Source organism: Bison bison, unplaced genomic scaffold, assembly GCF_000754665.1.
Source record: "Bison bison bison isolate TAMUID 2011002044 unplaced genomic scaffold, Bison_UMD1.0 scf7180017864471, whole genome shotgun sequence".
Taxonomy (NCBI): Eukaryota; Metazoa; Chordata; class Mammalia; order Artiodactyla; family Bovidae; genus Bison; species Bison bison.
The window spans coordinates 40,952,633-40,967,806 of record NW_011495032.1 but is presented as its reverse complement, the minus strand read 5'-3'; the positions used below and the strand labels follow the sequence as shown (position 1 = coordinate 40,967,806).

At 46.5% G+C, this 15,174-nt stretch overlaps 1 protein-coding gene across 1 annotated transcript in view; it reads right to left on the bottom strand.

Annotated features, from left to right (window-relative positions):
• The window catches only part of TTLL4 (tubulin tyrosine ligase-like family, member 4), a 37,089-nt gene that overhangs the window by 1,410 nt on the left and 20,505 nt on the right, over positions 1-15,174 (bottom strand). The window contains exons 3-18 of the mRNA XM_010861208.1: positions 13,935-15,174; positions 12,944-13,053; positions 12,529-12,592; positions 8,513-8,634; positions 7,959-8,069; positions 7,520-7,596; positions 6,641-6,832; positions 6,455-6,537; positions 5,777-5,905; positions 4,301-4,423; positions 3,898-3,996; positions 3,440-3,574; positions 2,867-3,004; positions 1,464-1,566; positions 511-721; positions 37-107 (exon numbers count right to left, since the gene is read on the bottom strand). Of these exons, the coding sequence (XP_010859510.1) occupies positions 37-107; positions 511-721; positions 1,464-1,566; positions 2,867-3,004; positions 3,440-3,574; positions 3,898-3,996; positions 4,301-4,423; positions 5,777-5,905; positions 6,455-6,537; positions 6,641-6,832; positions 7,520-7,596; positions 7,959-8,069; positions 8,513-8,634; positions 12,529-12,592; positions 12,944-13,053; positions 13,935-15,174 (3,008 nt within the window). The remainder of the gene's footprint in view (positions 1-36; positions 108-510; positions 722-1,463; positions 1,567-2,866; positions 3,005-3,439; positions 3,575-3,897; positions 3,997-4,300; positions 4,424-5,776; positions 5,906-6,454; positions 6,538-6,640; positions 6,833-7,519; positions 7,597-7,958; positions 8,070-8,512; positions 8,635-12,528; positions 12,593-12,943; positions 13,054-13,934) is intronic.

The following is a 15,174-nucleotide window of genomic DNA, read 5'->3' as shown; positions in this document are numbered from 1 at the left end:
CAGGGCCGTCCCCTGTATCCTGGCAGCATCACTCACCACTGGAGCAGAATCAGAGATGGCTCCTGTGTGGAACCCTTTGTAGCACCAACTCCGAAGCAGATCTACTCCTAGGATGAGATTAACAAGGGTAGGACTCAAGAGGATGGAATCCGAATCGGACTTCCCTGGTGGTCCAGTGACTAAGAATCTGCCTGTTGATGCAGGGGCACAGGTTTGAACCCCAGTTTGGGAAGATCCCACATACTGTGAGACAACTAAGCCCATGCATCACAACTACTGAGCCTAGGCCCTAGAGCCTGCTTGTTGCAAAACTAGAGAAATTCCATCCACAGCAGTGAAGACCCAGTGCAGCCAAAATAATTAATTAATAAAAGAGTCATCTTAAAAAAAAAGAAGAAGAAGGTGGAATCAACTGGCCTATTCTTCTTGCTACGGAGGCCTGTTTCTCGGTCTACTGGGATTTAACCTCTCATTAAACATGGCCTCCTGGGGGCAGGGAAGACATATCACCTTTGAGCTTGTTGCCGTGGTACTTCTGTTCCCATTGGGTGGTGAGAATGTTGAAATATCGTGGCTGCTCAAAAAAGCGGAGATAGCGAGAAGAGATTCGAGATGGAAAAATGCGTTCGAATTGACCACGGCGAGAAAACTCATCCTCCATCTCAACTAGAACCCGAACATCATCTGGTGTCAGGACATCCAGCACAGATGCGTAGAAGTCCTACGGCCCGAAGACCAGGGGGGAAAAAGGGTGGCAAGGCATGTAAGGCAGAGGCAGAGAATGAAGAAACTGGGGGTAGGAAGCATGGCTTCAGGGTCCTAAGGCTCCAGGACTTTCCAAAGACCACTAGGGCAGGCTGGGATGGCTAGCTTTGGACCTCATCTATTCCCAAATCTACTGAGCTTATTCAGAGGATGAAGAGATTCTTGGCAGTGGTGAGGAGAGCCAGGGGGCATAGATGTTAAATGATTTGTTTGATGAAGTCAAGATCAGAATCCAGCAACTCAGATGTGGCCACAGCCTTATGTCTGCCATCCTTCCGTCTGACTCCCTTATCTGCTGAGAAAGTTAAGCCTTCCAGGAGCTCAGTGCCCCTCTGGGAAAGAAATCCATAGGGTCAATAGGTCTACAAGAAGAGTGGACTGGCACAGTATTTTGCTAAGAACAGTGGTTGCTTAACACATACTAAAGGCCATCAGCTCTCTCCTCTAATTGCCATTTCCTTCTCCAGGGGATCTTCCTGACCTAAGGATCGAACCCGGGTCTCCTGCGTTGTAGGCAGACACTTTACCATCTGAGCCACCAGGGAAGTCCTCTCTAGTGACATACATGCCAGCAAATCCTTGCATGTGGGTATGTAAGAAATCCTGCCTGAGAGGGATGAAGAGCTGTTTGCCTCGGGGCCCCACAGGTTTGACCAGGGAAGCTTTCTGCTGGCACTGGGGTAAAGGCAGTCTCCTACCTGATCAGGAATTTTCTGGGTCAGGTAATAGGCTTTCTTCATCTTCTGTGCAGTGAAGTACTCTGGGGCCACTCGACATCTGTCCCTGGGTGAGCTGGGCAAGCTAAGACAGGGGGTGGGAAGGGGGCAAGGGGTAAGGTCAGCAGCTTCACATCCTGAGTACATGTAGAGAGAAGGTTCAGCCCAGAAAGACACCCTCCTCAGGAGAAGACAAAGAAAGATGGACAGAAGTTTGTTACTGGAGTAGATCAGACTGCAATGCACTACACTCAAATAGCCCGAGAGTCAAAGATTCAGCACCACAAAAGAACTAAAAGGGTACAAAGCATCCTCTTTAAGTTGTATTTAAATGGAAAAAAAAAAAAAAAAAGACCATGGAATAATCACTGTATACTTCAGTGTAGTTTAACTGAGTGAACACTTACTAAATACCCAGGTTGGTCCTACTGGCTGTGTGATCCTGGACAGGCTCCCTGATGCCCTGCCCCTTACTTCACATTACTACAATTACTACTGACAGACACAAAGACGGTCTCCAAGGAGCTCACAGGATGGCACGGATCAAGTAACAACTACAGCACAGAGCCAAGTCTAAAACTATAAGGTACAATGTGGAAAGCAAGTCTTGTTGCTACAAATTAGGATTTGAAGCCCATAGGATTTGAAGCCCAGCTCTATAGCTCTGCAGATGAATGACCTTGGATGGGTCACTTAAATCCCAGTGATTTTTCAGTTTCCTCATCTGTAAACTGAGGATACTAATACCAACTTCATGGGCTACTTTGGAGATGAACTTTAGGCTTTTCTGTACACAGAGGACATACCAACTAAATATTAGCTCCCTTTCCTCAAGTGTGGTTCTGAGCGCTTTGAAGGTGTGGAGGAGAGACCACACATTGAGCAGGTTTCATGAAGAGGTTGCCTTCAGCTAGGCTTGGATGGATGGGTGAGGTCAAAACAGGGAGGTCTTGCTGAGTGGAATTTCAGAAGGAAGGAACCCCATGAGCAGAGGAAGGGATACCATAGGGGAACAATGAGAGGCAGCACACGATTCAGAGAGGAGACTGGACTAACTAATCCTTAAGGATCCTTCCAACCCTGAGGTTCTAAGAGTGATCCAGTTTGTCAGAGCACATGAGCTGGGAAGAGGAGTAAAGGATGGGGTGCCTGGGAAAAACCGGCTAGGGCCTTGACTGTCTGCTTGAGGAATTTAAAGCTGGTTCCTAGGCCCTGTAGGGATTCCTTGGCAGGGGAGCAATTAACCAAACATGCCTCTAGGAACACTGACATGGCAGTGGTGTGTGGATATATTGCAGTGGGAGATGGAGCAGCAAGGGAGACCAAGTAGGAAGGAACACCCAGACACCATCCCTTCCCAGAGTCAGACAAGCAAGGGGGCTGACCTGGTGGTGGAGCTGCTGGAGCTGCTGGAGCTGGAAGCGATATCATCTGCATTGGGCAGAACAAAGCCTGCCAGGTTCAGAAGGTCACGGATCATCTGGCCTTTGATGCTGATGTCCAGCGGAGAGTTGGAGTGGAGGCTTTGGGGAAAGCATACAAAGAGTGCTACAAGCAGACACTAAAACTGTTTCCAGTCCAACTGTTTCCAGACACTAAAACTGACATGTCCAAGTCAACACCAGCCGCATTTACACCCAAATTCATGATCATCGTGGGGTTCTTCCTGCCCCACAGGTAGTGAATAACCTCGATCGGGGTGGTTCCTGCCTGTGACTTTGCTTTGCTAGAGGAAAAGCATGCAGTAGGTATCAAGTTTAAAAGAGCAACTTTTAACAGCCTGTCTCCAATATCAGAAAACCTTGAGATGATGGCAAGAACAAACAAACAGTAAACAGTAAACTAATTATGAAGGGATTTAAGGAAGGAAAGGTCTTCCCAAAGTCAGCAGGACTGGAGCAGAAATAGGATCAGGAGGCCAGGGAAAGGCTCCTATTGTGCACCCTGAGAACACCTACCTGGGGGAAATGTTCACTTCTAGAACCCAGGGCTTGAGTTTCTCATCCAGCATGACATCGAAACCAAAGAGCTCGTGGCAGCTGTAAGGCCGCCGCACATACATCTTCAGCAGGCTGGTCACATAGGGTTCTGACCTGGTCCCAGGGAGGATAAAGTATTCAGTTCAGCTCCTCCCAAAGACCCTGCCTAGAGCTGCCTAGGCCCATGGAGTGGCTCAGAGATGGGAAAAAGGAAGCCACCCAAGAAAAGCAACTCTAGAGATGCCTGTGACCTGGAGCCAGCTTCTAGGGATGCAGTTCAGTACAGCAGGATTTAAGTCTTCTCTATTCCTTCCTAAACCCTGATCTCAGAAACGGAAACACAGCATGGGCTAGAGTTTAGAGAACAGCAGTGTGGAGGCCCACGAGGAAAAGAGGATCTGGTGGCAGGCCCCACCCAGGGTAGCAGTGTGACTCACGAGATGATGGTTTTGACAACGACATCCTTTATTTTCTCCCAGATGGCATCACTGTTGACTCCCTTCTGGCTCAGGTAGCTCCATAAAGCCTTCAGTGCCCTGTGAGGTGGGGGAGAAGAAGGGAGTATTTAGGGTTAGAATCTAAGAATGATCAGTGAAGAGGAAGAAAAAGGAGTAAGAGGCCCAAAGGTATCTTCTTCATATGTCTTCTTTTGATGTTTTGAATTAGGACAGAGAGGAGTTTGGATACAAAGAGACCAATTCTGAATTGCCAAGTATCTATATGATATAATCTCTGGGTCTTATATTACTCCTCCCATTCACCACTCCCCTGAAACCTCCTCAAACCCTAGAACCCTGTATTCCTGCAGGCCTCCACTTGATGGGGACACTGTCTGGGTACCATTTGTGGCCCTGGCAGGCTGTTTCATCTTCATTGGCCTGGTACTCGGCATTCTTTTTATTGACACTGTAGTTGGTCAGGTGCATGAATTTGTTGCCAAGGCTCTTCATGGAAGGGGAATACCTGCAAGTGAGAGGAAAGGCAGAGGGGAGATGGTGATACAGCAGATGGATAATGGTCCAAACATGTCTCCAGATCCTGAGCAGGTAAGTGGACAGATCTTTGCGGATGCCAGAGTCTGAGAAGCACATCTTCTGGTAAGGTTTCTAGAACGCTACAGCTAAACTTATCTCCTATTTTATCCCACCTCAGTTCTGTAGACAGACCCTCCCTGTTTAGTGAAGTAGAGAACCCCCTTATTTCCCATTCTGCATGTAATACTGTGATTTATAATAATAAATATGTATATATTGGACCCTGCCCCACTCCCGGACACAGAGCTCCTGAAACCTTTGTAGATTCCTAAGTGGTACAAGTATAAGGAGCAACTTTGTTCTCAGATTTGGTGTTTTGACCCCAGTTCCTGACACGGAGCTGCTGAAACCCTTATAATTTCCTGGGTAATAGGAGCATCTTTTGTTCTAACGAGGCGACACTGGGTGAGCTCCTGATGGCTCCTGGATGACAGCCAGTCACTGGAAAGGCCAAGACATGATTAGATGTTTGGAATTTTCAGCTTCACCCCCCCAACTCCCATTATCTTAAAAAAGGGAGGAGGGCTGAAAATGGAGCTAATGATCAATCAAGCCTAAGTGCTGAAGCCTCTGTAAAAATTCTGCAAATATGAGAGCTTCCAGGTGGGTGAACCTGTAGAGATGCTGGGAGAGCGGCCCGCCCAGAGAGGGCATGGAAGCTTGGTGCCTCTCCTCACACGCCTTGCTCTGTGCATCTCTTCCATCCCCCTGTTCTGTATCCTTTATCACATCCATTTTTCATAAATCAATAAATATAAGCAGTGTTTTCTTAAGTTCTGTGAGCTGCTCTAGAAAATTAACCAAACTGATACCCACAGCCCCGAGGAGGGGTTCATGGGAACCTCTGATTACAGCCCACTGGTGAGACGCACAGGGAGCCACCTGCACTCATGACTGGCATCACAGGTGGTGGAGGGAGGGGCAGCCTGGTGAGACTCAGCCCTTGACCCATGGGATCTGATGATGTCCCCAGACAGACATGTCAGAATTGAGTTCAACTGTAGGAGAGCCAGTTGGTATTGTATAGAAATGCTTTGTGTGGGGAGAAAAGAACCCACCATCTGCTTATAGGTGGTGTCAGAAGTGTTTGATGTACAAGTAAAGCTGTCACATGGAAGAAAAGGAAGACAAGGTTTTCCCAAAGGCACTCCACCTTCTCCTTTGCTAATAAAAACTACCAAAACATAGGTTATTTTCCTCTTTGGTGTTCTCCAGCTTCCCTCCCTGGAGGAAAAGCAAATCCCCAAGGCTGTCAGGGTGAGCCGCCACCACCACCACATACTTGCAACTGGCAAAGCGGACGAGTCCATCTGAAAAGAGGTAAATCCGTAGAGGATCGTAGGAGGTGACGTAAACATAGATCCGCAGATCGAACTTGCTGCCACTGATGAGGTAGGGTTTGTGGAGATACCTACAAAGAGAAAGGCCAGCTTCAGGGACAAGACAGAAGGCCAGCTTCAGGGACAGGAGAGATGAGACAGGGCTTGGCAGGTAACTGAGCCACAGCAAAAGCCAGCTAATGGTTCCCAGTATCTGCTGCTGCTGCTGCTGCTAAGTCACTTCAGTCGTGTCTGACTGCACGACCCCATAGACGGCAGCCCACCAGGCTCCCCCGTCCCTGGGATTCTCCAGGCAAGAACACTGGAGTGGGTTGCCATTTCCTTCTCCAGTGCATGAAAGTGAAAAGTGAAAGTGAAGTCACTCAGCCGTGTCCGACTCTTCGAGACCCCATGGACTGCAGCCTACCAGGCTCCTCCATCCATGGGATTTTCCAGGCAAGAGTATTGGAGTGGGGTGCAATTGCCTTCTCTGGGTTTCCAGGATAAAGACCTTTAAAGAGTGGGCTGAGGAAGGTCTTTGGCTGGGAGGACAAAGGACAAAAGAACGTGGTGAAAAGGGGCCCTCTGAGGCTGAAGAGGTGGGAAGCAGGGAGCAGGGTCACAGCTGGAGACAGGCTCACCTCTGTACCAGAAGGGGCCTCCGCTTGGGGAGCTGACTCCACTTGTGAATGACCTGGATGCCGATGCCTCGAGCGGACGCTGGCTAGAGGTTGAGTGGAGAGGAGAGGAGAGGATTTGTCTACCTGGCCCAATACTCTGGCACTCCCACTCTCGGGCCCTGCCTGCTGCCCGCCAGGACCACTCACTGGTTTAACAATCCACTTCTGGCGGCTGCCGCTCTCCCAGGCTTTGCGCAGGAGCTTGGCGTCCTGGGGTAGGATGAAGGACTGGGGGAAGAAACTGAACTCCTTCTTGCCAAAGCGGCTCTGCATGCGGGACAGGTTCCGCCACAGTCGGTCCTTGCGCCCAATCTGGAATGAACCTGGGAAGTGGTTTAGCTGCAGAGGGGACAGAGGGTGGGAGCAGGGAGAGACAGGGCCATGTGAGACCACGAGAAGACAGCAAGACTCACTACACCATTCCAACATTCTAAGCTCCTGCTCCATCTGACTGTCACTGTCTAAAGGTCCTTAAGTATCCCGCGCTGAGCATCCACCAAAAAACGATTAAAACACAAACACAACACAACACAATGTAGTGCCCTTTAGGAGTCAATAGTTCATGACGTAAAAGAGTAACTAAGACAGACATAACATTCACCGTAAAAGTAAAGAAAAACCTGTTAAGTCTTTTTCCATGCCTCTAGGACAAAGAAAAGCACCTGGCTTTCCTAGGGAAAAGGGACTATTCACTTCAAATGAGACCTCTTTACACATATTCAGCTTGGAGGAACATAGGCAATGTGCAGTGGTTAGAGGAAAAACATGATAAACTGAAAACAGGCATTGCGTCTCAAGATACACCAGGGAAAAAGTGTCTTAGATGCTTTATCTGTCCAAGACACTGTAGCTGACCTACTAGGTGAGCATGATCCACTGGGGGCTCACACAGCACCCACCTCCCACACTTTCTCCACCCTCTGAGCCCTCCTGACTTCACTATGGTCATCCTCCTCTTCCCTACTTCTACTACCAACCTTCCTCTGCCCAAGTCCAGGGGAAGAGCAGCTCAGAAAAGGCCCCTACCTTCTGATGCTCCTGAATGGATCGGAAACTAGGAGACTTCATGTGGTGACCCCAGCAGCCCAGCCAGTCATCATTCCCTACAGAAGGCACATCAGGAAGTCAGTCTTACTAGCAGCTCGGTCCCTGGGACAGAGAGTGGCTCAGAGGCCCCAGAAATACCACCAGAGCCTGGGCATGGCTCCCAGCCCCGGTTTTCTAGGAGTTGCCATGGAGCTGTCCTACATGAGGCCCTGGGGTCGGGACTAGAACAATGGCCCTCTGTCTTCCAATTTTGAGGAACAGGCTCCAGGCAGAGGGATTTCAGACCTATGTCCTCTTATGAAGTTGGAAACTTCAGGACAGGATCCTCACACAGCAGGAGCTAATCTAGGGGTTCCCTCCTGCCCAGGGCCCATCTGCTGGGGCAGAGGACAGGCTTGAAGTAAGGCAAGTGACTCACTCTTGCTGATCTTGAAGTGGGAACGTCCAATGGTCTGCTTGACAATGTTGGGGGTCACTGTGCTCATCTTCCACCGGAGCAGCTTCCTCTGCTCCCAGGGAAGTTTCTCCACTGGGGAAAACAGGGGGCGGGGGGTGGGGGGCAGGGAGGGTGTGGAGAAGAGCAGGAGAGTCATGGTGAGTAGAAGTAAGAGGTGGCACTGTTGCTCAACATTCCCTGTAGGCAAGTCAGGAAGTATTATTCCAGGTCAGAGTTTCAAAGGAGCACACTTTGGGGAAGAAAGGGGACTGCACAGGAATGAGGAACACAGAGAGAAGAAGAGGATGAAAAGGGGAGAGACACAAGGTTAAAGGTCAAGAGTGAAGCATGAGGTTATGGGGCTGAGAGGGTTAGCTAAAGGATGGACCAGATAAAGATCCCCTCATCAGACTGGTGGACCAGGGGGGTAACCAAGCACCAACACAGCCATTCTGGAAACCCCTTCCACCCTATCGCCAGCTTCACTAGCATTCTTCTCCTGGGGCTGTTCCAGGTAGACACTCGGCCAGGTTTACCTCTCTCATCTGGAGTGCCAAAATAGATGGTGGGGGGCACGTTGGGAAAGAGACTGTAGATGAGGGCTGGTCGAACAACTTTCTCATTGGAAAGGGGTTTGGTCAGAAACTCCATGCAGTTCCTACAATGAAAAACAGCCATGCGGTAGAGAAAGGCAAAGCCACAACTTTGAGTGCTGTTACGGTTACACATCGTTTCTTTCAGGGTGCTATCTTCTACACTGCGATTCTACAGAGACAAGTGCTCAATAATTACTCTGCAAATATTAATCCATGCTAAGGCTAACCTATACACAATCACACCATAAATGTCACCTAAAGACAAAGTTTTCCAATATTGCATTCTATGATACAACTAAAATTTCCTGTGATGAGCTATAGGCTGGGGAGGTCCCTAAAAAGAGTGGCTCTGAGAGTAAGTAAGGAGTTTAAGTGGGTGGAGCACTTAGCAGCAGCAGCAGCAGCAGCAGTAGAGGAATATGCTATGCTTAGACAAAGAGAAATAGATGAGGAGAGAAAAAAATGATATGGATAAAAAAAGAGGAGGAAAAGCAGAAAAGACAGAAAGAACTAAGAAGAGGTAAAGAGGTTTTTAAAAAGAAAAAGGGGAAAAACCAACAGAAAGAAAAGAAGCAGTGCTACTTCTAACTCATTTTATATTTATCTGAAGATATATGGATGAATGCTCTTCGCTGTTTTGAAAACAGAGACATCAGACATCAGACTTTTACGTAACAGTGTGGCAGTAAGACAGTCTGGGAATCTGGAGCAGTGGCCATGGTGAGTACAAGAAAGAGGTGGCACTGTTGCTCAACGTTCCCTGTAGGCAAGTCAGTAAGTATTATTCCAGGTCAGAGTTTCAAAGGAACTACTGTTATTCCAATAACGTCTTGATCAAGGCTAGCTCAAGGAGTCTCAAATAGGAAGACCTAGACTATCTATTGGACACAAGCTGACAGACCCAGATAATTTCTTCAGATAACATTGAAAATGGAGAGGATAGTTATGACCCTCTATATCAGGCTGATGTGATCCACAAATATTTATTATTTAAGATTAATTTTCAGTTTATAAAGAAATACTCTACCTGTTATTTTTCAGCACAACAGAAATAGGCACTGTACATAAAACACCTCAGTGTTTCAAACCTGAGAAAATTTTAATGAATTTTATTGGGTTGAGTTAAATATTAATTCCAATTAATTAAATAAATCCAATTAATTCAACTCTATTCCTCATTTCCAAATTTTTTTAAAGACTTTCCATTTACTGAATATTAGAATTTAAGATTGTTGAAAATCAAAAACAATGAGTTCATATTTAAAAACAAAGACAAGACAGGAATGTAAAATGGTACAGCCACTCTGGAAAATAGCTTTGGAAGTTTCTCAAAAAAATTAAACATGCAATTATCATAGAACCCAGCATTTATCTCAGAGACATGAAGACTTAAAGGTTCATTCAAAAATATGTACACAATGAGCAGCTTTATCTGTATAGTCAAAAACTGGAAACAAAATATCCTTCAGCAGGTGGCTGGTTAAACAAAGTGGTCCGTCCGTATCACGGGCCACTACTGAGCAATAAAAAGGAATGAACTATGCATACGTGTAACAACTTGGATGAATCTGTAGAGAATATGCTGAGTGAAAAAAGCCAATCCCAAAAGGCTACGTATGGCTATCATTCCATTTGAATAACATTCCTGGAACAACAAAACTATTGGTTATGAAGGGTTAAGAAGGGGATGAGAGTAGGAGGGAAGTGGGCGTGGCTCTCGGGGCAACAGGAGGCATTCTTACAGTGACAGAAACGTTCACATCTTCATTAACGTTAATTCTTGGTCACATTATATTGTACTATCGCTGTGTAAGATGTTACCACAGGGGAAACTGGGTAAAGAACTAAGGGACTCTATTATTTCTTAAAACTGCATGAAAATCTATAAATGTCTCAAAATCAAAAGTTTAATTAAAAAAAAAAGAAAAGAAAATCTTTGTTAGCTGCCTCTCAAGAGTACTGAAATTAACCTCAAAAGGCATGACTTTTGGTCTAGCGGTACTAAAAACCCTGACCTTGCAAATAGTTACTTAATTTCCCTGTTCCTCAATTTTCATATCCGAAAAAACAGAGGCTGAACTTGACCAATGCCATTTCTAATTTCACATGATTCTTAGAAAAAGAATATTCAACAGGAAATGTAATATACTATTGCTGGACAGAGGAAACAGGTAGTATTTTCAATGATTTTTCTGTGCAAAATTTTCTATAATAAATAAATCTTTCATAATTGGGAAAAAATAAGATTTCAGCAATCCAAAAAGATGCCTGATTTTAGTCAAAATGCAAAGTGGTTTAGAATTCTTTAACCTCCATTTGCTTGACCTCATGTTTTAAGCCTCATATAGACTGTGCATTTTGTAGAAATTAATTAATGAACATAGAATTAACCAACACCTTTTGTGAATTTTATCTTAAAAATCAGAAAAGTTAAACAAAGGGCTGTGCAGCTGTCTTGAACTAGGCCTGAAGACAAACCTAGATAACCCTGAAGTGTGGAAAAGAGGCTCCAAGTCAATTAAACGTTAAATGTGTTTCTCTTTGAGCGAGTGGAAGTCCTTGGTCAACATCTAATATATACGGCCAGAAGTAGATTTGCTTATCTGAAAGAGCAATGGGTTAGGCTTAAAGTAACAGAATTTATGCACCAGATACAGGATACCTATGACAGGATTTCTACCAACCTTCACAGAAAGTCCCTATTCTGTCTCTCCATTTTCTAAACAACTCTCTCCACCTTGCTGGTTTGGAACTCTAAAACTGGGACAGCTGCAGCCACCATCACATTCAGAGATGCAGCCTGCCTCATCCATACTAATCTTAGATGAGACTAACTCTTCCTCTCAGCTTCATCTAAGGCAGAGCCAACACAAAGGAAAGCAACCAGAGTTTGGCTGCTCCACATGCTAGGCAAGCCTTGACATGTATGGCCAGAGTAGAATTAAAATTAGAATAGGAACTTTGGTTTTTTTACACTTTCAGTAGAAGTTTTTTGTTTGTTTTTTTTTTTTTTTAGAAGTTATTTTTTAAAGGAAAAAAAACTTTAATGGTTGGTACTTTGTGAGGTTTTTTTAAATATCTAAAAATAATTAATGAAGATAAGAGCCTCATATTGAGACAAAGTTGGAAGTGATGAAGGAAACAAGGAAGATTATACTGAAGAATGTTAACTTTCTACCCAGAGAGGTGGTCTATATGATCTGTAAGCAAGTTCTAAAACTCTTTAGCATAAAGACATGTCCTCATTTACAGTGTCCTGTGTTCCTTCCTCCCCCTGATTCCACATCTCGGTTATGCACCATTCTATAATTATCTGTTCTACAAAAGGAGGGTCTACATTAAGAGATGGACTTCTTGGTTTCCTAGGTAGAGATGGGTATCCCTCAGATTCCATGAAGGGCAGTCAATAAAATACTCTAGATTATAGCTACAGAATTTTAAATTAAATTTATTACTAAGGTCAACTTTAGTCTTATAAAACCAACTTCCAAAGGGAGCAAAAGAGCACTGAAAAAAAGCTCCAATTAGTGATATTATCTATCTCAGAACTGTTTCTGACTTTGGGACACATTTAAAAGGCAAGGTGGCAAATATCCTCATGTGTGCAGCCTAACTAAGAATCTACCTCAAACATTGTCTCTTTGTGAAATTAGTTATTAATTTTCTAACTACCTCTTGAGATTATTTGCTTTTTACTTGAACAATTTCTTGGAGCCTAAAGACTGAATCGCAGCACAAGAAACACACTACTGATTTTAAGCTCAGCTGATAAAATACACTTCTGTTCCCTCCCACTGATTCCTGTTTGAAAACTAAAGTCCTAACTATAAAAATTCGGCCAAAGTGAGTTACGGTTAACAGGGCCATTAATTAATAACTTGGGTGATTCCTCCCTTTATAATCCTCAAGAGAAGGTAAATGAGCGTCTGCCAACAACCTACACAGTCAGGACTCACCGAGAGATCACTGCTACCGACTCGCTGGGGGAGACAGCACTGCACGAGGAGCACTCTGAGTCTCCTGGGGGAAGAACAGAGAAGGCCCAGGTGGGAGAGGCTGCTACTCAGTCACCACGCCCAGGCGGCTCTTCCTCAGACATCCTGGCTTAGCTTTCTCGAAGAGCCACAAGCACCCATTGCTGCCTTGCACTGCCTCCCCTGAGCTCAAAAGCTGCAAGGAGAAGGCAAGACTCGGGGGACAGGAGACTAGAGAACAAGCCCCCCCAAAGCCACTCCCGCCCTCAGACCCCCGAAGTAAACTGATAAATGCAGGTGACAAAGTGAGTTGAGGAGCTGATATATAATCATTAGCCCCCCTTCCCTAGCAGTGGTGACCAATTCCCAGTTGGAGGCGAGAGAGTTCTCTACTCACCCTCCTCCTCTTCGTTCTCAACCTGGCTGCAGCAGTCTTCCAAACCATCTAGTAGTTCTTCCTCCAGATCTTCAGTTTCAACCGGGTCTAGCTGGAGGTCAGTAGCTGAACTGTAAGAAAGAATCATGCCCCAGCCCAGCCAGCTCCGTAAGAGAGGTCACGCTGGATTCTCCTTCCTTCATCATTTCCCAGTGTTCATCTCTTCCTTAGTCACTAGTCTGCTGGCCCTTGCCTGGGCCTTACAGCCCACTCCTCTTGCTCTCAGAGCTTCAGCCTGGCCACAGTTCCTCAACCCCACGTCTCTGACTCCACAGAGAGGTACTCTGCCTTCCATTTTCCTTGAAGTCCCTCATAGTATATAAATACAAAGTTCTGAATATAAAACACCATCAGTCAATGTGTGGTAACAGACATCAAAGGTCCCTGGACCTCTCTCTAGAAACTCAGAAAAGGCCTTGGTGGGCCATGGTTCCAGAGAAATAACAAGGCACAAGAAGCCAGTTAAGTGTGTGTCCTAACTCTGAAACAGCTGTCATACCAGGAGTGACTGAGAACCTGATTTGGTTTGGAATTAAGTAGAGAAATCACAGTCCCCAACACATGATGTTTGAAATTCTTATTTTTCCCTGGTTATAACCTAAAGCAGGTCTTAGCAAACTCTTCCTCTAAAGGACCAGAGAGTAAATATTTTCAGTTTTGTGGGTCATTCAGTCTGCTGCAACTATGTAACACTATCATTAAAACAAGAAAGCAGCCATAGACAGTAGTAAACGAATAAGGCTGCATTTCAATAAAGCCTTATTTACAAAAGCAGGCTGAGGGCAGGATTTGGCCTGAAAGGTGTAGCTTGCCAATCTCTGCCCTAAAGTGAAAACCAACATTCCAGGGCACTTAGAAAATAAAACCCAACCTTCAGAGACACAGGGTCAGTGTCACCAGGTGTGTGTACATCCTACTACTTGAAATGAACCAAACACTTTCTTCAACTCACCCAACAGTCCTAGGAGGTGAGTTCAGCTCCCTGGCTTCCTTAGGCCCTTCTCTCCCAAGTTTGCCCAGATGGATGGAAGAGAGGCGGGTGGCCACCTCGGCTACACCAAGGGGCTGAGATGGAGAAGGCGGAACTGGAGTCTTGTCTTCTCCAAGAAGTGGGGAGTCGATCGTAGATCCACAGGCAGGGCTATAGCTGAGCCCATTGGTATGTGAGGCAAGGAGGTGAATGCTGATGCGTTTGGTACAGAAGACTGCACTGTCCAAGCCCCCGGGGTCCGAGACTGCAGGGAGGGCCCTGTTGTCTGCTCCAGCGTCCTCCTGAGGGACCTGTTGGCTGGCCACAGGAGGTTTCCACCTCCTGTTCTGGTTGAGGAGATCCCACTGCAAGCTGGGGTTCATGAAGTAAGTCTGTTCAAAATGGTAGCCTTGCCTTGGTTTCTTCTCAAGGCCTCTCGCAGTCAGCTTCCTCACAGCCTCAGTGAACCGAACCTCCTTAGTCAGAGTCTGAGAAACAGGGTCACCCTTCAGGCCATAGGGATACGACTGAGTCCTGGTGACTAAGTTACTCTGGCTGTAGAGGGAAGAGGCAACACTGGTGGCAGAGGTGTCCAAGGAGCTGGGGGTAGACAGCATGCTGTGGGGAGGGGCGTCGTCTAGGGCAGGGCCACTGCTTTTGGGCGCCTTGTGCTCAACAGACTGGAACGCACAGTCTCCGGTGCCCCCTGAGTGTTGCCAGGAGATGAGCTGGACCTTGGGTGAGGATACTGGCTTCAGGCCCTCTGTGGCCTGTGATAAAGGCACTTTAGTGCTATTTGGCCGCATGAAGGAGTTGTTGTTCAGCATGGGTTTGTAGGAAGAGGAAGAAGAGGGGAGTGGAGATGGGGTCTTCCCTGAGATGGCAGAGGTCAGGCTCCTCCCTGAAAGACTTTCCCCGGCTGCTCCCAATGAGGAGTATGGTTCCGTGGATGAGGATGCCATGGGGATGAGCTTGGAAGACGTGGCCTTGTTGGCAGGGAGTCTGACAGGGAGCCTCTTTTGAGGGAGAGAGAAAGGTCTTTTTTCTGATGGGCTTGAACGCAAGCAGAAAGACTCCAGCTGCTGGTATGCTTTGTGCCTGTAGTTGGAGCGGCGGTATAGCAGGGTACTGCTGAACAGGTCTGGGAGGGAGTGCAGGTAACAGCAGTTGCTGTGGCCCGCAGTGACAGCTGTGGTCCCGGAGCTACATAGAGTGCTGGGGC